Here is a 26004-nt window from a genome sequence, read left to right as displayed (position 1 = left end):
TTGCCTTGCGAGAACGTGCAAACTCATTCCCGTGTCGTCCACAGCCTCTGAGGCTCAGCTGAGCAAGGAGAAATGCCAAGTCGCCTTGGCAAGGGCTTGTGTGTGCAGACAGGGCTGCACGTCTGAATGAAATGTATACTGTTGTGCCGCAGGCTGAGCCAGATTAATACATGGACTTTTACCAGAATCTTATATCATTTACCATCCATGGGCTGCTATCCAGTTTTCCACTATGTCAAAACTATTGTGTCCCGTTGTTATTATTGCAGTTTGTCCAGTTGTGTCATTGTAGCATTTTGAATATATATTGTTTCCATCTCCACTGACATCATTGATGCCAGCAGGGACTCTGGACCACTTTTTGGTATCTTTGCTCCCCCTTTAACATTAGGGGATGATCCCAATCCACAACCACCAGCATCTTGGACTGTGTCCTCTAGCAGAATTACCTGGATGTAGAGGCAGGCCTGCTTATAGGGAATGTGAATTCTGAATTGACCAATAGCGTTTGTAGATTGTGGTCCAGTTATAGTTGTCTTCACTGTACCGATTGGTTGTTATCTTATGTGTGGGAGGTAGTGCTTGCATTGCAGTATTAAAATAGAGCAGTATTCTCGACCAGCCTTGTAGTACGTCACAGTATTACAGCTCAAACTTGAGATAATGGAAAGTATTACTCGCCTTGCAAATCGCAGATATGCAGTTTTACAGATCAGCTCTATAATAATTAGTGCTTTCGGAATCGCAGACCAGCTATCGTGGTGTATTGGGATCAACTGGTGAAGCCATAGAGCTTTAATGGTGATGTAGGGCCAGGGTATTGGGACACAGAGGCCGTCCACCAGCTGGGGGACCACAGCTGAAGATGAAAGGAGCCCCAGCGGAGGCAATGGGGAGCAGAGGAAGGGAAGTCAGTGGCGTTTTGAGCTGAGAAGTGAGGGAAAATACTGCAGAGCAGAAGGGGGGGGGGTGGGTGGGTTGAGGAGGGCTGGGGGGTTAAAACTGTCCCTCTGCAATGTGTTAATGTTTGGAGGTGTTACATTAAGTAGTCCCCTCCCTCCCTGCCCTGGTATACATGCTGCTCGGACTCCCTGTCGACATCACTTCACAGTCATTCGCGATCCGATCAGCTCCAGAGCGAGATCCCGCCTCACTGAAGTGTCCCGTGCTGAGAAGGTCCAAAGGCACCATGCTTCCAAGACCTCTATACCTGCTTCTTGCTGGGATTCTACTGATCAGCTTCAGCCATGCGCAGCAAATCAGAGGCAAGTCATTCAGAACAAATAATCACAAAAACAACTATTATAATTACGTGCATATTTTCTCCAAAAATGGGCTGAATTTCTTTTATTGCCATGCTCTTTGTTTTCGGCGTCATGTTTGTAACACATTTTTGTTTGCACTGCCTTCAGTACCTGCAGTGATGTAAATAGTCTGAGAGATGCCGTGATGGAAAGCTCCAGAACGCTTTGCACTGTAATTCTGTCTCCTTGGTAACCTCAGCTTCGATCCTGCGCAGGATTCTGGGCATGCGGCTAGAGAGGAGATCGGGCTTTGCCCTTTTCACTTTTTGGCTTGTCTTGTGAATGTCAGGTGTGATGCACTTCGTACCGATTAGATTCACAATCAATTGTAACAAAAATGCATGTTTTTGAAAGACATTGAGGTACTTTGGTAATTTCAGTGACATGGACAAGTCTGTAATGTCTCTTATACCGTTAGTGTTGAAGTAGAATATGATCAAAAGTGGGATTTTGCAGTTTGGTGTATGAAGTACCACTCCCTTTGATAGAGAAACACCTCGTAATTATAAGCAGATGTTACAGTCCATGTTCCCAATAAGGGGGAGCTGTGGCAGCTTAGCAGAGTGCAGGCAGAACTACAACCTCACAGATGTTGAGCTGTATAGAATGCTAAATGGCATATAAAACCTTTTGGGTTTTTCTGAAACAAACGGTGTCTTTTAAGTTCCCCAGAAGTACTTAATGTGTTTGTATTCTTATGGGTTTTTTTTTACCTCTAACCTCGAAATGTGAACAAAAGTGTAGAGATGTATTGTTCTGCGATTAAAATCCCTAACAAGGAAAAGACACAAGCATCACAAGCCATCTGAAATTACATTGGCCAAGCTGTCATTCCGGAGCCCTGATTGGCTCCTTCGTTACTTTACTGAGAAGTTCTATGTTGAAGCTGGTTGTAGTATAATGAGAACAGAGAGGTTTCAGGTTCCTCCCAGGTCCTGAACCCCTTTCTGTGCATATTCCTTCAGTCGCTCTCACCCAGTAGGCAGCTGTAGCTGCCTCTGTTTCCTCAGATCCATGTTGTCACAGATGTGCATTTTGGCTGCGTTCCCCCCTCCTATCCTAACCCATGCACTTCTTCTCAGTGACAGCCGGGTCTAGGGGGTTGATTACCATGGGTTCTGGGAATTGTTATCCCATCGTTCTGTCAGGTCTCTGCTCCATCCAAGGGAGAACAGGAGCCCTTCTGTACCAGCGTGGCTGCGCAGTAATTGGACTTTTTTCCTGGGTCGAAGTAGGTGAACAGAAGTTGTCATTGACTCATGATGAACACTATAATGAAACTGATTTAATTTCTGACTATGATGTAAATATGCAATGAATGGCACATGGACCATGGTTTCATGGGTGTGTTTATCACCAATACAGCAGCATAACAGTGCAAAACATGTGGTAAAGCTTTACAGTAACTGTACCTTGATAATGCATTGATAATGCATTCATAGAGCATTCATAAGCAACACGCAAGTATACCTTAGCATCTTTAATATACATAATAAAAAAATATATATTATATTTGTATAATTATATAATGTTTGATATTAAAGTATGTTAAAACTGGTAAAGTATGTTAAGGCATACTTACATGCTGCTTATGAATGCTCTATGAACGTATTATGAATGCATTATGAAAGTGCCGTTAATGTAAAGTGGTACCAGACATGCTCAGTGTAACAGTTCAGAAGATATGCTCCTTAAGTTTGGCGGTCCAGTATGTCTGCTGCTGGTTGGTGTGGTTAGAATCCATCACTTTTCATTGACCTCTATGTAGACGGGGTTTGAAATGCGACAGAGGAGGTTACACAAGTAATCAGGTAGCCCAGTGGTAATGGTGACAATATATGTTCTCCATGAAGCCAGGAACTGTTAGTTCTCTGCTGTTGTGACTCTAACTTGTTGTCAGTACATTCAGCTTGAAATTGGGAGCATTGAATTAAGGTTTGGCTCAGTTCTGTGGTCCAACTTCAGCTTGAGTTCAGCACGGTTTGCTGAGTGTGACTGACCTCAGCAGAAATATTTTTGGTGTCCGTGGTTGAGGATATCTCTTATTTCCATGTAAAATTTGTCAGTACAAGTAATGATTGTACACTGGAGGTATCTCGCATAAACATACAGAGGCTTTCCAAGAGCACAGCAGGTTGCCAAATTCAGAAACTGACCAGTTGATTTGATTGGCCGTTGTTTCTGGCATGTTGGATGCATGGTTTGGCCAAAACACACTTGCCTCTTCATTTGTCAGAATAGTTAAAGGTAAAATTCTGAATGTATTTTCTTTCATAAAATTACCAATTATTAATTGCTGCTGGAAGGCAAGATTGTGTAAGTGTTCGGTATACAGTTTGTGCTAAAATTGTAACAACAATGTTTCCACAGTCAAGCCAATGCACTTGCTAACCTCACATCCACTACTAGCTGAAATATTGTTTCATTGTGCTGTTTCACAGTTGCTTGTTCACCCAGCATGCACTAGACCACACATATAACCCTTAGATGTTTCATTCTGACTCCTTCAAGACGGTGAGTGCACGGCCCGATCTGAATGAATGGTTTTCTTTTCCCTCGTACATTTATTTATTTGTTTTCCTTTCGGTTGAGTTTGGTCTCTGGCCCATGCTGACCAGTCCAAACGTACCAGTCCTGTAAGCTTCGATTAAATGGTGATGTAGGGTCATTTAGACTGGGCTGAGAAAATCATAACTGAGATAGCTGCCCAAATTTTAGGGAACGCGCCGTATTTTGTCTGGCTCTTCGATGGGAAATGATTAGAGCCAGTCAAACTGAATAAATGAAGCAGTGTTATGAATGTGTGTGGATAGACCCTGGGGAGATTTGGATGCCTTCAACAATACTCTCTATTTTCAGTGGTTGAATACTCCCAAGTCAATCTGAATGGTAACAAACCCATTACATTTGTCACAATCGTTATGTGCATATAAACATTTCAGACTGTGAGGGGGGCAGGACAAGCCAGGAATACGTTTAGTGTAATCTGTCCACCTGGCTTCCTATTCCTTGTGGCCATATTTTTCACACCGTGGCCCTGTGACCCCAGCTGTCTCACCATAAGTAGGTCAGCTCCACGTTAAACCTTTGAATAGCTGGATCTTGACAGGGATTAATGTATCTCCAGGTCTGGGCACAACTTCACCTCAGGTACCTGATCACTGAGATGCCGATCATGCATCATCATTCTGTTCTTAACATGAAATATCCCAATATAAGCGGACAAGACAAAATTCTGGACGATGTTTATGTGGTGGGCTTTGTTTCAGATGGCTCTGGGTTTGCCAAAGGTCTCCAGCAATTATCTACACTCCTTTTTTTTTAATCTGTCTTGTTATTCCTAAAAACTCTCAAGCAGAATTACTGATGCTGTATGAAGCATAATACTGCCATTGTTAATCTGACATCCATGTCTGAAAGCACATTTCAAAAACAATGCTCTGGAAAGTGTTTGTGTGTGCCCGTCTGTGTGACTGTTTTCATTCCAGTGGTCTCTCGATTTCTGAATTATTGGGGTATGGAACAGAGAGGAGGCAGCAGCACATATGTTTGGCTGTTTTCATGTGGAAAAAATGTTGAAGACAAGCCATGTGTTTTTCTTCACCTCTGTTCGATTTGAGCTGCATTTGCTACGACTGTCAATCCAAGATTATTTCAGCATTGGCTCTCATTTAGTCTTTGTCTTGAAGTCAAATTTTATTTTGCTGTCAGTCAGGTCCTGCAGTATACGACTTCGGAGTGTTCCAAGTGGAAGGTCCGGGAACTATATCCATATGGAAGTTGGTGGGAAATGGAGACAGCCTTGACATCAAGGAATAGCATGATTAATATGAATATATCTAAGCTATCCACTTGTCATGTTGGAGCAAAGATCAATGGAGTATTAATCTTAATCTGTATAGCATAGTTCCATAACAACCCCTTACTGCTTTGTGTGTTTCTCTAAAAGGTACAGTTAAACAATGCTTGCTGCCTTTCTCTGTCTTGTTTACCAAGTTGAACTTCATGCCTGGAATCCAGGAAACCATCTTTAAATGCTTTTGAAGTGTTGAACGATGTCTCCAGGAGCATTAGTTCTGAAAATTAAGTCACCTTTTCCTGCCTCTCCTGTCTGGTAGTCTGGCAAGAAAATGGCAGCACTTATCTAAGATCAGAAGGCATTGCGGATGGTGATCCAGCTTCCATGGCAACAGATGATACAGTAGCTGTACTGTAGGAGCAATAATGTCCTCCTGTTAACTCAACTGCTTCATGGTATTAAATAAAACCGGTTAATCAATAGTTAATTCAGTCATTTGCCCATAATTGTAATTCCATTAGCTATTACTGTTCAGTAACGTATATGCAATGAAGTAGGAAGATATTAGTACCCAGCATACCCTCTTTCTTATGCTATTAGAATGAGGTGGCTTTTGAATATGTGAATACCCCTGAATTCTTGTGACAGGTTAAATGCTTACAAACTCTGCTCCTTGGTGTCCTTTTCCATCTGTGTCTTGCTCAGTGAGGAGACAGAACATGAAAGTGCGCATCAATGCGACCGGAGACACCATCGTGCTGAAGTTCGTGCGGCCCAGTCCTGACATGAAGCTGGAGGGCTACATCCTGGGCTACGGGAGCACCATGTTCTCGCGGCAGTACATCGAGCTGCCCAGAGACGGGGAGCCGTACGAGTCGGAGATGGGTGAGCCAATCGCATGGCCTCGCACACCGGATGATGCGAGATGACTGCTAATTGCTCACGGCACTTTTAAACGCAATGCCCATTTTAAACGCGAATCTTGTTTTTTTGCTCTTTCCAGAAGCATTTTGTAGTAAACGAACAGCAGTATATGTGAACATGCGGGGTTTATGGGGTTAGCCAAGCTGTGCATTCCTCTCACATTACTTTTTCAAGCAATTCTGCTAAAACGATCCACCACATTTTCTCGCAGGCAACAGGAGCCACGAAAGGGTTAACTGGCAGAGTATTCCAAAATGTGCTCTGGGTTGATTATTTTGGGCTGATTAGGTTTATCACTTTAAAAACTCACTTTCCAAGCAGGTTTTGGCAAGCTATCAAAATCATTGAAGTAGCTAAAAGCTAATGATGTTTTTTAAGGAATATCACAGATAATTACTTTTTATCGGTAAAACATGACATGCCACAGAAGCAAAGCCATTTGTGCTGTTTATGTTATGATATCTTGATGATTTACCGGTTCCGTGCCACAGCTGTTAATTAGTCACTGAGAGAACTTCCCTGGAGTATCTTTCAAAGAAGTGATTAGCCTTCTATCCAAATACTATAAATTCATTGAGTTTGGCCAGCAACCTGCAGGCTAAATACCCATGAAAACACACAAGCTCAAGGCAAACATTTTCTTTTAGCAAATGGCGGCGTCGAAGGAAGCTTTTAAAATCCTGGCTGTGAATTTTGAATGTCCATTAACACTTTTGAATAAATCACAAGCAGTGAATCACCCCTAAATTGAAGTCGAGATGGTATGTCCCATATGTGCATATTTGGGGTCAGGAAGCCAGTTCTGCAAGCTCTGTAGTCTCCTGACAAGCCTCAGATGAAACATAAATCTTCTGACATCCTCCCTTATCGCCATAACTTGGCTGATGATTTACCCTTCAGGAGAAGCTTGTGTTGGGCGAGAGCGCTCAGTTATCTGTTTAATAATTACTGCTATTCATTGTCCCATCACATGGAGCAGGTTTTGGCTATGTTTGCACCAGTACTTGTATTTCATGTAGTGATTTCAAAATTTTCTTAGTTTTCCTTTGAGGTTCAGTTCTTTGTGGTAAAAAGTTGAGCCAAATGTCACTGATGCATTGAGTGTTAAACATGGTTCTGGACCAGGATTTCATCCATTAGAAGATCACAGGAGCTCATATGCTGTTATATTTCACTTCTGCTGAGGTCATCCCTTAAATTTGTGGCCTGTGTCCCCACCCTTTTTCATCTAGGCCCTTATTTCAGATTGATAATTGATGACGGCTGGTTGAGCCTCTAATATAAGTGCTGTGTCATGATCCCGCCTGGCTCTGGCTTCCCCGGACTCTTGCCTTGGCGTCGTCCGGCGCTGTTGAGCCCAGCAGCTGGGAGACCTCATCGCTTCTACTGCAGTCTCCTGATGTTACCCTTTTGTTTTTTCCCACATTCTGGCCGCATCGGGTTTCGTTGGCAAATGGGGATCCCCAGTGCCTCATGTTCTGATCTGTGGGCCGGTACACATACAGTATTATGCATTTGTCAGCTTACATATATTTAGTTAACTTCATTTGCTCAAACGGCTGGGTGTGTGCTGTTTCCCCAGTCATAATCTGCAATCATGTGCCTTTCCTGATATTTTCTCCTTTTGTGGCCAGTTTCTGAGGTGGCCTTGGCTCACTTGTACTCAAAGAATCTGCACAGAGTCAGTTTGGCTGCCCTGGCTTTGTCATGACACTGCGCTCCCTGGGGTAAATAACGCAACTTGACCTTTCAATTGTATTCAATTAGATGCAGAACCCAAGTATCTGATTGCAGTGCAGCCTATTGCCACCAATGCCGTGAAGAAGCAGTGCTCAGGTAAGATACATGGTAACACTTCATTTTATGTATAGTATTATGTTATTACTTATGTATTAAGTGAACAGTCTTAGTTACATACTGATCTCATGTTGATTCATCATTAATGAATCATGACACATTTTATCAAGCAGTATTTCTTACTATATCTGTTAATTCTGTAAACCTTTGTGAACTACTGAAAGAATTAGTAATGAATGACACAAGTTAAATACTGATCTCACGTCTGTTCATCATTAATGAATCTTGATCCATCTTTTATCTCATATATCTACTATATTTGTTCATGATTTGTGCTCCAGTAGTAACTGAGATTTTTTACAATAATATTTGTGCCCTGTCAAGTACAGTGCTACCAAATCAATGTATAAACAGTTTAAATAATTATCTGTATCATCAAGATTAATTTGGTTCTTGATGAGTGTCTTCTGCTGTACATATCAAAGCAAAACTTGACTTCCACAACTTCCACAACTGCTTAGGAAAAATGAACCTGGATAAGCCCCTTCACCTGGTGATCGGTACGGTGTCCCCCACGTCCGTGCTGCTCTCCTGGGGAACCTTACTGAAGACGCCCTACGATGGAAGCGCAATGAACGATTGTCTGGAGGATGGGTGAGTAGAAAAATATGGCCAGGAATATGTCTAGTAACTGCTCACAGCCCTCTGCTATGAATCATGTCCTCAAAATCTCAGGGTCCAAATCCAAGGAGCTGACAGGTAGATGCGGAGAGGGATTTCCCTCAGATTTTAATTCTTGGTCTCTCAGGAACTGAAGAGTGTTCCAGTTTTGATGCATCTCCTGTGAAGACGTGATCCAACATATTTGCTACAAACTTGACAGAGGAGAGTCATGTTTAAACTCTAGGTCGTGTAGTAGGACTTCGGGATCATACCTGGAAATATGAATTTGATCCTTTGGGCTTGCAGGAGGACATTCCATCAGCCACCCTATCCGTCACATACTGAAAGTGGTTCACAGGAAAATGTCCAGTGTGGTTTGAATGCAGCCCAGCACGAGACTAGCGGTTATGTTTAAGCAACCACTAGGGGTGTAATGAATGAAATGTATTTATCTTTTTATGAAAATAATGTAATGGTCACCTTCATGCTAGTGACTAATAATATCAGTAGTAGTACAGTTTGCCAAGGAACCCCAGTATACCATATTAGCCCTCCTACCATCAGTAAACCAGAAATCGATGGCACTGCCGGCCAGACTTGGAATTTAATAGTAAGCCATTGCAGTCTGTTAATACTTTGAGCTTTGTTCTACGTTTCTGGAAGAAAACATGTTCCTGTAAAAGTTGCTTCCAGAATAAACGGTCACGCTGAAAGTTACTTATATGCCCCAAATGGTTCCTTTGACAAGCATCAGGTTTTAAAGTTCAGGTACCTGTATCACGAATCAGGATTTTCTGCATAGCTGGATAACTTTTTGGATTTAAGGTAGTCTGGGCTAAATGTAATTGAACAAAGATAAAGTCAAGTATACTGGGGTACCTTAAATCCTACAAGTTATCCGGCTAAGCAAGAAATGTGGCTTTGTGATACAGGCACCCAGGTGCTAGGAAAGGTCTAGCTGCAGAAGCCTGAGGAAAACCTACTTTAGTCCAATAAAAAATTACAGACTTGTATATAAATGTAAATGGGCAAAGGTGCTGATTTTGATGGATATTGTAGATGGCATCATGAGTGTGAATGACAACAGACTATGGTGCTGTGAAAATGACATAAAGGGGAGGATCTTGGGTGGAGCTTGCAGGTGTGTAAGCAGAGTGAGAGCCAGTGGGACTCGGCCGCTGCTGCACACTTTTCCACTTTGACTTCGAGCTCCTTCTCCTCCCTCTGTTGGAAAAGCTGTCGGAAAGCTTGACCTAAGCCAACTCTCAAAGTGTCCTCTAAGCCTTTGACGCTGAATGCCTAACGTCAGCTGCCGCAGTTTATTGCCTGGCTACTGCCGTGAGCGTTACTGAATGCCTGAAAACTAAAAACAAAATAAAAAAAAAAAAACGAATGAAACCTGATCAGCTGACATTGACCGACCGGGTGACTGTGTTGCTGCGAGATTTATCAGCCTGTGATGTAGTAAATTATTCCACATTCATGTTGTTTTGGACAAAAGTTTTGGACAACTAAGACGTAAAGAGATTTCTGTAAACTACGTTGGCTATTTTTGTTTTGTACAGGTACTACACTGTCCGGTACAGGGAGAGGAACAGGAAGTGGAATTATCAGACTTGCCCCACCAGCAATACGGTCATTGACAACCTAAAGCCCAACACGCCGTACGAGTTTGGCGTTCGGCCCAGCAAGAATGAGCGTATGGGCACCTGGAGCAAGTCCGTCCTTCACAATACCGGCGTAGATGGTACAGTATATTGCTTGTAATGATTCTTACCTACGTCAATGGGGAAGAAACATGCTGTCCTTGGCCAAATCACAGCCATAACCTCCACTGTTAACCTAATCAATTTCCTTGTATTGTCGTATTTAGCATACAGTCCTCTCCTTGCCGGTCCGAGGGTAAAAGCATTAAGTATCACACCAAACATGTGGTCTTAATAAATCTTTGAGGAACACAACAGCATGTGCAAACTTTTATTTTGAAAAATACTGCCTGCCACTAAAATCAGTTTTTGCGTCACTATTTTAAGTGCTACAGCAGATTGCCGTTCTGCTCGGCCAGCATGCAGGCTTTCCATATGCATACCACCAATGCTAGCCACCCTTGGCAGGAGCAGAGCCCGGCCACATGCCGAGCGTGATGGGGACACGTGTAGGTTGCTTTGTGTGCAATTAACTCCAATATTCCCCCTCGTAAAGTTGTGTGCAAAGAATAAGCGATTGACAGCTCAGGCTTTAACGCCTTTTCTCTTGTTGCCACGTTATGTCTTTCAGACAAAGGCGTGCCGAAGCCCTTCAAGCCGAGGGTCTCCAACATGAAGCCGGTGGTACGAATCCCTCTGGGTCACTGGTGGCTTCTTTACTAGAAGACAGAGAACGGGGTCCATCTCGCTTTCAAACCCCTGATTGTTTCCACAGGCAGCTGCCTTTAAAAGCTCCACAATATCTTGCTTTGCCGTTTTTATATTTTGTGAGCACGACTGCCTCTTTTTTTGTCTTTCCTTCCATTCTTTTTTTTCCGCCCTGCGTCCCCAGTGAGAAACAACTAAGCGTGCCAGAGGCAAGTAGGCCAATGGGAGGAAGCCCAGGGCAATCTAACATCTGTTTTCCTTCAGTGCCCCCCCCCCCACCCTGTTCTATCCTCTTCCCCTCCTGGAGATGCTTTTTGCTGTCCATCACACAGGCGGGTAAGGCAGGGTCAGACGAGTCACGACCCAACTGCAGGGCAGGGTCAGACGAGTCACGGCCCAACTGCAGGGCAGGGTCAGACGAGTCACGACCCAACTGCAGCGTGTCTTAAGCTTCATCTTCGCTTGAGCCCATATTGGATTCAGTTCTTCTTGCAAAGTGGATACTGTATCATTTTCGCAATTTATTTACGCATCTGGGTGCAAGATGGTGTTTTGCTTCAGGGTTGCATCCCTTGGATCCGATGCCCCAGATATTTAGATACAGCTCCTTAGGTTCCAGGTGCTCCTGAGTCGCACTTGCTAAACACTCTGCGTGATGTTCAGCTATAACCAGAGGCTAATCCTTCTTAGCAGCTACGCTACGCTAAGCGCCCCTTCCTTAGCTACCAGGCTACAGCACAGTGACAGACATTCTGGCACCTTCTGAGGGAAATTCAAACTGGAAGGCAGGCCGTAGCATGCGATACTCCTGGGGAAAGATGGGGCTCAAGAGATCCCTCCGTTTTGGTCAAGTAACACCGCAGGGCGCTGGAAGTGCAGGGCACTGATGACAGCGCGGATTATAATTACACGGGGTAAAATTTAAGCACTTGACATGACACAGGAAATGTGTGGATTTCTAACTGAAAATTCATTTCAATTCACTTTTTAGAAGCCAGTGACTGGAACCCATGAACACTTATCCCCTAATGGTGAGGTTTAAACTGTTTTCAGATCCTAATAAACCTTTATTATATACATTAAAATAACTGGACTTATTACGTATGAATACATGATACATGTACTGTTATAGTGTATATGGAGATCTGGATTCTGTAGCATGAAATGAGTATGTTATTGGCATACTGAAGAGTAGTGAAATGAGTATGTTACTGGCATACCGAAGAATAGCATTGCGAAGCGGCTACATATTTAAGATTTTTGGTTTCTCGTATGAAGTAAATGGTAGAGATATTGGGGTAACACTTGATGGGGCACAAATATTCAGTACAAAGTACAAATCATAAATGAATATAGCAGCTATGAGATAAAAGATGTGTCGATTCATTAATGATCAGTATTTCACTTGTGTTATTCAGTACTTGTTCCTTCAGTAGTTCCTTCAGTAGTTCACAAAGATTTACAGAATTAACAGATATAGTGACAAATATAGTAACTGCTTGAGATAAAAGATGAACAAACATGAGATCAGTTTTAACTAATACTTTGTTTGTGGTTAATTAATAGAAAAGTAATAGCATAATACTATTATTTGAGCCCCATCAAGTAAAGCATTACCAATAGTAGCGGAGCCGAATTTGATTCTCCTGTAATGAATCACAGTTGCTGTGCACCTGAATGAAGTTTGCCATACTGCGAGATGGGAAGAGCTGCAGGTCATTTTTACGATTTGACCTCCCTCCGCCCCTTAGGCCTGCAGAACGGGACACTGCACACAGAAACAGCCCCAGTGAGGAATGGATTTCCCAGCACTCCAAAGACCTCCTATGGTAAACTTGAGTGTGGCTCTTTGCGTCAGCCATGTGTGACCTTCTGAATCCCTCTGTTACTACTGAGCCCAGCTCCTAGTCCTTTTCCAGATGGGTACAACGCGGCTATCCATCCAATGTGCTTCCCCTGCTTTATTTTAGTTATTCTGAGTTTTTGAAAGCCTACATTATTTTTCTGCAGTGCTACCTTCAGGCCGTCTGGAAACATCCCCCATCCCAAGAACCACTCTGCCTCACTGGGTTCAGTTGACACCTGGTAACAGAGAGACACTTTTTTTTTTGTCTTCCCAGTTGGTCAGTGCTTGGCTCCTCTCGTTGCATTGCTGCTGGGGGGGCGGGGGTGGGGGGGGGGGGAGGCGGGGGCCCTCTGCTCTTGTATTGGCCGCATGCTGGCATGCCATGAGTCCATAGAAAGTCCAAGATCCTCAATGATGGTATGAGAGGAGTCTCATACTGGTATGAGAGGACCATCAAGGAATTGCCGGTATAAGTAAGCGACACTGGGTGACGAAGTGGTCTGGCTCCGACCCTTTGAGGTTTGTGCATGGAGTTTCTCTTTTGCGTCTTGCTCACGCGATTGCCCGGAAAGTCGCTGCCTCTGGCGCCTCGAGGGGATGTTGCTTGTTCCTGCTGTAGCCACCATAAGTCCTGCCTCCATCGCTCATTCCACTGTGTCGCACTCACATCACCGTTCTTGTCCAGTGTCTACGTCCCCATGTCCCAATCACAGTTACTGCTAGTTTTTTCGCCTCATGCACCCTGTGTCTGAGATGGTGGGGGCTTTTCCCCTTGCCAGTACTTTCTTCTGTTTAGTTTATGAGTGGTTTCACTCTCTATCTGAACTCTTGTACAAATGACTGATGAGGTCAATTCCCAAGAACCACAGATCATTTTTCTATATGGTGAAAATGGGATAAATTAATGCTTATTACAGATCCTAATAATGATCCAGTACGCACTTCACTCGTAATGAGTTACTTCCACCTTACTATTACTTACTACTAAAAGCAGGAGTACTTCTCAGTTCTTCTGTGCCCTCCTGTGGTACATCTCTCACTTCCTTCCTCCTTCCTTCACTTCCTTCCTCCTGTTCACCTGAATATTCTTCCATTCATGGTTTTTGTTTGCAGAGATGTGCTTTCAGCCCGTGGCAGTGCTGGGTTTGCATGTCACCATTGCATGCACTGAAAGAATTTGTATTCTCCAGGAGGTGCTACTGAGATCCAGAAAACTTTGACGACACTAATGCAGATTCTTTTCTGAATTCCTAAATTCTATCTAAAGAATGACTATTACAATTGATTTGAATTATATCACAGACATCAAAGTCCAGAAAAAGAAGCAAAACAACTGAACAGTCTCAGTTGTTGATTTGTTATGGTAAAAGTCCAGGTGCTACCAAATCTGGTCCTCCGAGTGATTCAGAGTCGGACGCCAGTGTGGATCCGCCAGTCACTGCTCCTCTCTCTTTATCTCACCCAGGAAGGGCAAGTTCAGTTACAAACGTGTCACAGCAGTCAGGGGGAGCTCCTCCTACCACGAATCTCCTCCGCAGCTCCACTGCACATGTCCCAACTCCCTTTCCAAATCACCAGGGGCGAGCCCAGCCCAGAGTACCCCGTCCCACTCGGAAGTTCTACAACCCTTCTGGTAAATGCCCCCAAAATATGTACATATATTTTTCTCCCTCATTTTGTGCCCCGACCATGTATACCAGGGTTCTTCAACTCTGGACCTCGATTCCAAATCCAGGCCGTGTTTTCAGTTCTCCCAGGTAGTTGTTTAATAATTACTGATTCTGATTGGTCAGAGGCTTCACACCTGACTGACAGGTAAAGGAAGGCTGGAAAACCAGCAGTGCTCGGACCTCGAGGACCGTGAGTTGAATAACCCTGATGTATACTGTTGTCCTGCAAGTCTATGGGGGCCATGTGCGAAGACTTGGAAGAAGCCTCCCCGTGTTTTGTCTCTATCTACCTCAGACACATAAAAGCTCTGTCTCTCACACAGCTGTTGGCGAGTCTTGGGAAGGACTCTCTCTGCTCACGTCCACCCCCACCTACGAGCCACCACATGATGATGGCTGGGGTAATGGTGATGTCATCACATTCATCACCTGACTGTTTCTTCTGTCCTCACTAGGCTCATCCAGCTGCTGCATTACTCTCTGTGTTAATTGTTGAATTTATCTTCCCCCCTCTCATAGGTGTGACTTCCGTGTTTCATTCAACCACCTCCCCATTACCCACACCCATAAAACCATAAAATTCCCAGTGTAGTCACTTGTGATGGACAAAACGATGCTTCATGAACCATTTGCTGTATTTTTTTTAACTCCACTAGATAGTGCTCTCTGATCAAGAAAGGGCACAAAGCATGTCAAAAAGCAAATCAACAGCACCACCTAGTGGGGTCAAAAAATAAAGGAAATGGTTCATGGTTAATTTTGTCCATTACTACTAGTCACCCATAGGTGCTTTCCCACTGAAGCTCATCAGGAACCTGGTTCCTGGTTCTGAGTTCCTGGGCTATCTGGACTGGGAACTTTTGTATTTCCTGGCCACTGTCATGTGTCGTGTTCCCACCGCACAACAGGAACTGTGACCGTTATGCTAAGTAAGCATACGAGACGAAAAACTTTGTAGGTGAAACATGATGACATAATCTTATAAGTGAGGAAACTACAATGCCACCCCAAATAAATGGAGGAAGAATAAGTTGTTTTATTAGTCATTTGCTAGTTAGTGGGGGTGGGGGAGTGGGGGGTCGATTGAGAGGTGCAAAAATACGGGACAAATCATGTCCCATATTGATTAAAAACGAGACACAGCATTTTATTTTACAATACGGGGCAATCTCGTAAAATACGGGATGGATGGCAATTCTACTTAAAAAAGGTCTCGAAGTGCTGGCCCGCAATACAGTTTTTTTATGGCATGCAACATGTTTTTAATTCATCATAAAATATGGCCAGTAGATCGATCTTTCACTTTCCACATAATAAAAAAAAATTATGGAACATTATTCCACTGGCAAGTTTCACCGCCGACTCATCCCACCTCATCCCCCCGACGCTCAGTATCGGCAATATTGCACAAAAATATTTTGGTATCAGCCAAATTTTACAAATTGGTACAAAAATAATTTCATCTGCTCAGTTTTTGCTCCACTATCTCCATCTCTGCTCCCCGCACTTCTGTGTAACTTCCAAGTTAGCCCACTTCAATAGTTCCTGGTTGAACAAAATAAATTCAGGGACCACCACCCAGGAACTACATTGCGGTGGGAACATGACAGAAGTTCCTGTTCCAGAAAAAGTTCTTGCAGTGGGAAAGGCCTCCTGTTGCTTTGAGTTCCGTTTTTTCTGCTTGCTGTCTACGGACATGACTCCACAGTTCTGTGTCACTGTGACTACTCTTTGGGTTAGTTCTATTAACCAGCTAACCTGCACCTGCATCTCAGTGATGCATATGCCAGATGTCTTTTTTGTTGCACTCGGTAACTGGAGTAAGTAGGTCACTTGTGACTTTAACAAGTGTTTGAGATACCTTGAGCACCTTGTACTCCGATAGTTTATTAGACTATCAAGAGGCCTTTTGATTTTGGAATTTTAATCACTTTTAAAGGCTTCAGCCCATAAAACTAATTAAAACAAATGAAGGGATTTAAGAAAAAACCCAGCCATTAGGCCCAAAACCATCCTGGATGCCAGGGTACTCTCATTTGGGTTCAGCCATACCTGTAGTCGAAGCCTATTTAATGCACCTCTCTGAGTCCCCATAACCCACACCTGCTGTTCTCTTTGTTCATCCAGGTACAAATGCGCGGAGAAACTTGACCTCGTCCACAGCACTTGTCCCTCAGAACTCAGCTGTTACCATGGCAGCCAGAAACCTGACAACGTCACGAGACAGTGCTGTTCTTTTCTCGGCCTCTAACAACATGAGGCAACATTTCCCACCCAGGTCGACTAATTCTTCCCAGACCGTGATGACACACGGGGGTAATGGAATCTCTCTTACCCCTAACCAGCCGCCTCGCCACCTCTGTTTTCCTTCCTAACAGTGAACCAGTGTTGTCTTCCAGTCCTCAGCATAAGCACTCTGTGCTTTCTTTGCTATCCTCAAAGACAGCGTCCTCTGTTTCTCTCCAGACTGGTCTAAAATTCAGCTGCAAAGCCTGGCTTCTTTCATTCCTTCAGTGAACTACCTCAAGTTGACATACTGTAATGGCTCAAGAGCCCACTCTCTTTCCACAGATCATGTGGATACGTGTGTTAATATGTTTCTTCCACTGTTCTCTGGTACTACCTTTGCAATCTCAGTGCAGCTAAACTGTCCGATCCCCTTCTTGTCTATTGGCTACAGCTTGCTAATAATGTCCTCCTTGCTCAGCCCTTTCGGAGAAACTGCCGAAACATTAGGTTTTTAAAGTTATTTCCACCAACATAGTCCACCATGTACATAAATCAGCACAATAAGCTTTTCCGTATTGGTCCACAGTTAGTTGTATGTGTCCCAAATATGCTTAGCAGGAGAATTTCCTATCTAATTGAGCGCTCTAAATCATTCAAAAATTTCTTTTGTAGAGATCTCACATTCATTCTGAATGAGTGATTTTCCATCAGTGAGGTGTATAGTGATGTTGACCCACTATATTTTGGCTGACACATGGGATTTTCATGTTTTCCCTCAACAGTTAATGGTGAACACCTTAAAGGATTCTCTCTTCCCATATGGTCCGGATTGCAATTGGGTAATCTAGTTGAATACTACTTTGTCTCTCTTGCTCATTAACTACTTTGTAGATACACGCCTTTGTTCCATTCTTGCAGGGCATCGTTGTTGATGCTGAAGTCCGCCCATGTCATGTGCTTGTTTGTGTGTGTCGCCCTCCATCCGTGACCGTGTGACCCATGTGTTTTGTGCTGCCCAGATGTGAGATGTCTATGCAAGCTTCCGCAGACTTGTTGTAGGGCACAACAAACTTCTAGCCATCACTAGATGGTTTTCGGCAGTCACCTGCAATCAGACCCCACGCCGACGGCAGAGAAGCCATCAGCAAAGGCTTTCTGATCGGCGCTTGGCGTTTGAATATTCTGAGTGCTGTGGATTTAGTCCTGGGTCATGTTCAGGAGCAGAAACTGACGGTTTCGTAAGCCTTCAGCCAGTGCAATACAAGACAATTTACACATAATCCTCTCATGCCCAGCTATGTTAACTGGGCTATTTGACAATCTAGTTGCCAGGCTCAAGGCTAATCAGTCAAATTATTCTGGTCAGCAGTTCATCAGGATTGACTGTGCCCTAGATCTACTTCATTCCTCTGACTTGTATTCTGTATTCCGTGGCCTTACGTTAAGGACCACCAGGCGCATGCGTATTTGCACGTTTGTCCCGTCCTGCACATCAAGCATGAGCTACCTACATCCATGGTAAAATAGTGTTGGGTTCTCGTCCATCTGTGTGAAATTTCCAGTCTGTCTGAGTATACGTCTTAGTCTGTCTTCTATGCTTGCTGTGTAAATTTTTGCACATGTTTACAGTAAACTGCTTTTAAGAAACAGATGTTATATGCTTTGGAAAAGTGCTTTTGTCTGAATTAAAATCAGAGAGAAAAAAACTTTACTTTGGCTACGTGCCAGTATATTTAACATGGAAAAAGTCTCCAGTTTTGCCAGTTTTTTGGGTTCAGTGTATTTAACACACTGGATGGTAAATTAATAGGCACCATTCACTGGCTGGTGGAACTGAATGGGTACCAGTAAAGTAACCAACAGGACGTGGGTATTGAAGTCTGTGACTGGGAACATATGGTGATTGACAGTTTTGCAGGCTGATTTTCCCCATTGCTTAATTGCCCAGTCTGTCATCCAAGCATTTGATCTGAAATTATACAAACTGAAATTAAAAGAATAATGCTGACTATGTGACTGGTCTCATCGTACGTCATGCACTTCTTGAATACCCAGCCCCCTGGTTTTAACACCAGAACTTTCCCCACAGCAAACAACTCCCTGGAAGACATAAAGCCTGGGGTCCGTGATGGTATTGGCCAATCAAGGCCTTCGAGTGGCGATCCACGCTATGGTAAAGTCTTGTGCAGATGGCCAGCTTCCCATTCAGCCAGCCCCATGCGCATTTTGAATTCCATCCTTTAGTCATTGCCTGCATGTTAACATGCTGCCAGTTAATATTTAGCCTCCCATTAAAACCATCACCCTTTTTCCATTCAGCTGTCACCACTACCAAAGGCTCTTGGTAGTCTTTGGACAGTACTTTCGCACAGAAAGTATGATGCTTTTTGACATTAACTATATATCGCATTTATTTTTTTTTCCAGCTTTTGCATTCAAATTTTTGTACTTGTTTTTTTCCCCCAGTCTCACCCCAAGAATTACATCCTCTTCATCTTCTTGGCAATGCAATGATCACCAGGTTTAGATTGTTAAATTACTTAATGTTGAATTATTACATATTTAGTACGTGTATTTGTTCAGCTGGTGAGATCTGAACATAAAAGTGAGACAGAAAAGTGGAGACCCAAGCATTTACTGCTCTCTACTCTTTCCCCTCTCAATGAAATATCTTGTGTTGGTTTTGTTATGAAAGAAAATGAGTGAAGTTTTATTAAGCAAAGGTTCTCTTTGGTAATCAAAATTTTGCAATGCCAAATAGAGTTTTTGAAAACGCTAAGCCTTATAAATGACTATTCCAAGATATAAATTATGACCAATTTAATAAAGTGTTTATTTTGTATAGTAAAAAGTTTTTTTTTTTTTACTGAGTTATAAAAATGTACTTGGAAAAGAACAGATACACACAGACATGTTTTCGCTTGATTGTTTTGATTCTTCCCAGGTGACTTGTTCAGGATTTCACTTCATCTGTGGACTGAAGCATTTTAGACGACTACAGTTCAGTGCATAGTGTTCCTCTAAAAGTCAGAGGAGTTGTTTAATTGGACTTTAGCTCAATGAGCTTATAACAGCTTTTTACTGAAAAGTCTGGTGATTTGATTCATTGCTTGGCCGTGTCATATTAATGTCATGACTCAAATACTCGGGACTGATTCCTATTGGTTAACTTATGTTTCTGCTGGTAAAGATAATATCGGTGAAGTAGTGATTAGGTTATGCTGTGATAACCTGCTGGCTAAACCAAGTCCAATTTGCCATGACTCTTTTTAAAACTTAAAAATTCAGAATCCCTTTCTTCTACTTGTGTTTCCTACCAGACTTTCAGAATGTTACATTTATGGAGATCTGGGCATTGGCCTGTTAGCTCTCCCCCCGCTTTTGTCTTGACAGCAATCTGTATTGTTTACAGTTTTATGTAAAAGATGTTCTACGCTTCCACAAGCAAAGAATCACTTCTACATGGGTCAGTGGTTGCTCACTGTCACTTCGATTACTAACGGTGCATATTTGGCTCCATTTTCCAGGATCTTCTTCACAGAGCAACACTGTCCCAGGCAACAAGAAGATCAACCAGGTTGGAAAGCCTGGAGATAAGGGTAAGTGCTGAGGAGGACCCCAGTTCTCTGTGAAGGCTGTGTATACAGACGTGGTGGTCAAGGACACTGTTTGTAATTTGATAGTTCCAAGAGTGACTTAATATTACACTGGAGGATGTCTCACCTGAAATCCAATAATACCATAAATGCTGGTTAAGCAGAGAGATAGTAGTAAAAATAGAGTAGAAAAAAATCCTGCAATGCTGTAGATACTGTTCAATTTTTGTGTTGCATAATGTTTTCCAAGTGCTTATCACCACTCCATATACTGTAGATCATCGCACATTTATGAAATGGCCTTCTTGCGGCTGTTCTTTATTCATGCCCGAGGTACCAAAGGGTCAATATTCTGCTTGGTGGGTCAAACCAACTCCCACTTCTTCCTCATATGTAGTTGCAATCTGTAAAACGTTTATTTTAGTAAAACAGACTCAATTCTTGTAACATTTGCTCATTGTAACCATTCTGAGGATTTCTGAACACCAATCCCTAGGCTAGTTTAGATGATAGAGATGTTGACAAGCGGCACCTCTAATGGTATTCTGTCAATCCCTTTCAGGAAAGGCCACCGACCTGAAGCAAACAGACATGTCTGCATTCCCGAAGCCAAACTTACCTCCTGCCACGCCAAAGCCCACCAAGCAGGAGCATAGAACAACAACACCGGTTGCTCCAGCGTCTAATGGTACAACTGCATAGTTGGACTATAGTGAGAAATGGAATATTGTCCACTAGGTAGCTGTGTGGGAAGGTAGGGAACGTAGGTTTGACCTTTGGAGGTGGAGCAAGGCCTATAGACATGTGGGACCTGGGGACTCCTGGCTGTAAGCACTAGCACAACAAGTAGTCATTCTGGACAGTATTTTGAGCTCTTGATCGTTGAAAAGATTTGTAGTTTTGGACCATTTCTTGCTCTCACAGGTAGCCAGTTTGACATTCGAGACAACTCCCCCGTGTTCAGCAACCGGCCCATCTCAGAGGTGGATGCAATGGGGAAGAAACGCTTTGTGGGTAAAGTACTCCACACTCTGTTTTTCACGAGTGGTTTGAACCTTGTTTTATCAGAGGATTTTCCAACTCTTACTTGCTTGAAACATTGGAAGCTGCTTCAGACACTTGCTTTATTTGCAGATTTACTTTAGACCATTGGGTTTTATTGTACAGTTCTGGCAGGGAGACTGTCATCCTCATATGATAAACCAATCATGCTACATTAGAGCCAGCTGATAGGCTGTCATACTTCTTCTGTTGACAAATCGTTTACACTTTTATGAGCTTTGGAGGGACACTGCATGGTCTCTTAAGGTAACTAATCTGGCTGCAGCTCCTCATGTGATCTACAAGACGGACAAGAAGCAGGATGAACCCTGCTCCATTACCACCTCCCTCAGCCACTTCTCAGACGAGGAGGGAGGGGAGCAGAACGTCACTGGCCCCCCCAAGATGGCACCTTCTAACCTCACAGTGGTGACGGTGGAGGGATGCCCATCCTTTATCATCTTGGACTGGGATAAAACGGACAATGAGACCACAGGTGTGTGGCTGGGTGGGGCCATGAATTATAGTTTTGCACAATTCATTCAAATGTATAATTAGGTAACACTTTACTTGACGGGGCACAAATACTTATTAGTAACTCAGTTACTATTGAGGTACAAATCATGATCAAATATAGTAGGTACATGAGAAAAGATGCGTCACGATTCATTAATGATGAACAAACATGAGATCAATATAATGTGTCCTTCATTACTCATTCTTTCAGTTGTTCACAAAGGTTTACAGAATTAACAAATATAGTAACAAATACAGTAATTGCTTGAGACAAAAGATGCGTCATGATTCATTAATGATGAATGAACATAACCACTATGTGCCTAATACTTTTTTTGTGGCTAATTATTACATAAATAATAGCATATTACATTATTTGTGCATCATCAAATAAAGTGTTACCTATAATTGCACTAATAGCACTCTGAAATGCACAATACAAGCAGAGCATCAAACCAGGTTATGCAATGTTCTCTTCTGACAGAGTATGAAGTAATCTCCACGACAAAAGGTCCAGAAGGTGAGGAAGTCTCCATACTGACCACCAATCAAACGCACACAGCTGTGGAGAACCTCAGGCCAGAAAGAAGGTACCGTCTGCCGTTTTTAAGAACGTAGAGCCTTAATTATGAGCCACCATAGTATTGTGCTGGAACGGCAGACAAACTCAGTGGTGTTTTGCTGATTGGAATAATTCTATTAGACTGGAGGGTATCAAGTAAGCCGCCGTTATTGAGTGTGCATGCAGTCGATTACGATTCAACATAACATTCTCTAGCAGCAGAAAATTCCTGTTATTTACGTTATTTCTTCCTGTCATTACTCAATATGACATAAATATTTCCTTTGGAAACTCCTATTTTCAAAATCAAAGTCATTTGTTTTCACAGTGATTTCTGTCGAATCCTGTGGTTTTCTGATGGAGAATCCCTCACCGCAGAGTAGGGCCTGGGTGAATGGGGGTGGAACACTGCTTCAGTAATGGGGCTGAACATCTGGCACTGCTTGTCAGACACAATATAAACCAGGGTTTCCTCGATCTGAGGCCACTGCAACGTCTCACCATTTCACATGGAAAAGTCATTACAGAAGGTGTATGGCCATGACTGGAGATTGTCTGAAGAATAAAAATATCAGATGTCACTACTTTGGAGATGGGATGCAGACATTGTATGTGCTGTCTTTTTTTTTTTTAACTAAACATAAAAATAAATTAACCTCCCCTTGTTTCTTTATAGCTATGAGTTCAAAGTAAAACCAAAGAATGAACTTGGAGAAGGCCCAACTACTGAGCCGGTGTCATTCAACACAGAGTCAGGTACACAGCCACTGCAACGCGTCGAAACTGAACCCAACCACCTGAGGCCTACCTCCACACATCCAGAACCCAACCGCCTGAGGCCTACCCCCACACATCCAGAATCCAACCGCCTGAGGCCTACCTCCACACATCCAGAACCCAACTGCCTGAGGCCTACCTCCATACATCCAGAACCCAACCGCCTGAGGCCTACCTCCACACATCCAGAAAGGGGATCCAACTACACACATCCTAGTCACTTTTGTAGCCTAAGACCTGCAGGGGGCTAACGCCAATGAACAGTTGCAGATTTGCACAGTAAAAAGCAGAGTCTCCATAGCCCTGTCAAATTTGTCTTGCAATTTCGATCTAAAGGACTGCAACAGTGTGTAAATGGGTAATGCCTTTGTCTGCTCTCTTTTTGCACACCTCAGCGGACCCTCGAGTGAGCGAGAATGTTTCAGGTGAGTCCCTCCTGGCAGCCTCTGATTGGGTCGGGATTAATGGCGAGCATAAGCTTTTCTGGCTGGAACACAGCTGGTCGATGATCCACCGTCCAAGGAGAGAACTCCCCGGTGTTATGAGTTCACTTCTTCCAGACCTGAGAGCAGGCCAGGCCAAACACTGACACAGGACCAGCACAAGACAGCGTTCTTATACTACTCTATCCTGTACTGCACGGGCAGTTACTGCACAGCGCGTTACTATGTAAACTGGGACAGTGTTCTTATATTTTGTCAAGCACATTCTTACGTTCTCTCTCCTTTCAAGGAAGAAAGCATTATTTTTAGCCCTTGCAGCCAATTCTTGAAATTTACAAGTGCACGGAAACAGCTTAAATAGAAAATAGCTTAATAGATTAGCAGAGATAGGATATTTTTTATAAGCCTCCGAATTCAGGGATGCAATTGTATAGAACATTCGGTAACACTTTACTTTAGGGGGTACAAAAGCCTTAGTAGTAACTCAGTTACTACTGAAGTAGAAATCATGAATAAATATAGTCGCTACTTGAGATAAAAGATTTGTCACGATTCATTAATTATGAACAAACGTGAGATGAGTATTTCACTTGTGTTATTCATTAATTGTTCCTTCAGTCATTACTTTCTCCTCCACCCTATCCTGCAGGTAAAGACGCCATCTGGACTCAGTTTCCCTTCAAGTCGGACTCCTACTCTGAGTGCAATGGGAAGCAGTACGTGAAGAGGACCTGGTATCGCAAGTTTGTCGGCATCCAGCTTTGCAATTCCTTGCGATACAAAATCTACCTGAGTGACTCCCTTAATGGTGAGCCTATGTCCTCCACTCTGTTTAGGAGGCAACTTCCTGCACAGCAGATCTAGACCCATAACATCTCTATGGATGTTATGGGTCTCCATCTATATGGAGTTTGCATGTTCTCCTCATGATTAAGGATCATCATCGTTCTCCTTGTAGGAAAATTCTACAACATTGGTGACCAGACAGGCCATGGTGAGGACCATTGCCAATTTGTGGACTCCTTCCTTGATGGGAGGACAGGAAGCCAGCTTCTGGCAGACCAGCTTCCCCCACGACCAGGTACTACTGTTTGACGGAGTTCTTCTATCACACTGCATTGGTGCTTCGTACCTAATCACTGCCCTCAAAAACTGAAACTCACCTCTGCATGAAGTACGATGAGACCTCTTCATCTGCAGACAACACTGACACTAAAAACATACATCATTTGCATTAAAATACAAACCACAGATCCGTAAAATTACAGCCCCGCATGGAATGGGGCTGTAATAGTCCTATTTATTGTCCATTTTATAGACTTTGTACATGGATTTAGACAGTTAATTAGGGTGACCAGATAATCCATGACAGGGATGTCACTTTGAGCTAGGACAGGGTTTATAAACTACCATTTCAATTAAAAGGACCTGCATTTCAATTAAGCACTGAGTTGTTGCTGTGTGCTGATTGGTCAGTCTCCTATAATGGCATGTGCTGCTAATTTTATTATGAAACAGCTAGATGAGTCTTTCAATCAAGGAAACAAACCAGTCAAAACACAAGAAATAAGCTACGTAGCCAAGAACAGGAGTTTTTAAATAGTTTGTAAAACCTGAAGTAGCTAGAAGTGTCCCCAATGGCAGGGATTACCTGGTCACCCTACATTTGATGCAAATGAGTAATGGAAGAAATGACTGTTAAAGCCATAGTGGTTGGTTTAGACAAACGGGATGGGGGGCGAAGTCGTACATCCCAGCTTCCTCAGCCTAATCACCCTCCCGCCCCCCAGGGTACTACCGAGCGGTGAGACAGGAACCCGTCCACTTTGGCCAGATAGGAGGAAACTCCCACATCAGCTATGTGGCATGGTACGAGTGCGGGACGCCAATACCTGGGAAGTGGTGAGAAGATAGAAGGTGTCTAAGGATGAGCCACTGAAGAGGCCTCGTCAGGCACGGGGTGGGTGGGACTTTCCCCAGGAAGTGTCCCAGAATGCCACAGCGATAGCCACACCCACCCTGCCTAGTTACAAAATGCATACAGAAATGACTTGAGGGCACCTGTAATATGTTACGCCTGCTTAGTCATTGTCGGTATTTATCAAATGGGACAAACGAGAAAAGGACAGAAAAGCAAAGCAATAACTTCACAGGAATTATGAAACGACAGAGTAGATCAGTTGTACAAAACACTGGGAAGCTGGCTCCCTGAAACTGTTCAAATCTTGTATATTGTTATTTATCTAAAGGATGTAATTAAGTGTTAATTATGCTTTAGCCAGTGGGGTTGTGAGGTACAGTACTTAAGGGGATGAGAGAGAACAAATATGGGGGGGGGGGGGGGGGGGATGGGGGTTGGCTGGCAGATAACGTACCTCTTACCTGATGTACTTCTTCTCCTGCTTACGGTCTTACTGAGGGCCAGAAAAGGCGACACATGATACTAACAGGACACTTTGTACCAGGTTCACATCCCTGTCACT

The 26004-nt window shown here is 43.3% G+C and overlaps 1 protein-coding gene across 10 annotated transcripts; it reads left to right on the top strand.

Annotated features, from left to right (window-relative positions):
• The first annotated feature begins 1039 nt into the window (after nt 1-1039).
• Nucleotides 1040-25870, top strand: abi3bpa (ABI family, member 3 (NESH) binding protein a). Of its 10 annotated transcripts, XM_023800950.2 has the most exons (24): nt 1041-1265; nt 5809-5988; nt 7795-7863; nt 8346-8478; nt 10053-10234; nt 10765-10817; nt 11833-11872; nt 12593-12670; nt 12852-12926; nt 14153-14320; nt 14681-14758; nt 16485-16673; nt 17369-17425; nt 18676-18759; nt 20114-20185; nt 20745-20870; nt 21107-21196; nt 21510-21719; nt 22224-22329; nt 22978-23057; nt 23474-23503; nt 24171-24329; nt 24480-24602; nt 25312-25870. In XM_023800950.2, exons 1-24 carry the CDS (start codon nt 1076-1078, stop codon nt 25425-25427), a joined length of 2688 nt encoding a protein of 895 aa, XP_023656718.1. In that variant the 5' UTR covers nt 1041-1075; the 3' UTR covers nt 25428-25870. The 10 variants fall into 10 exon arrangements, with proteins under 10 accessions (XP_023656720.1, XP_023656718.1, XP_023656719.1 ...); XM_023800952.2 differs by lacking the exon at nt 12852-12926 and having other exon boundaries at nt 1040-1265; XM_023800951.2 differs by lacking the exon at nt 17369-17425.
• Nucleotides 25871-26004: the final 134 nt, after the last annotated feature.

The sequence above is a fragment of the Paramormyrops kingsleyae genome, chromosome 1 (assembly GCF_048594095.1).
Source record: "Paramormyrops kingsleyae isolate MSU_618 chromosome 1, PKINGS_0.4, whole genome shotgun sequence".
Taxonomy (NCBI): Eukaryota; Metazoa; Chordata; class Actinopteri; order Osteoglossiformes; family Mormyridae; genus Paramormyrops; species Paramormyrops kingsleyae.
This window is presented reverse-complemented; position numbering and strand designations above follow the sequence as displayed.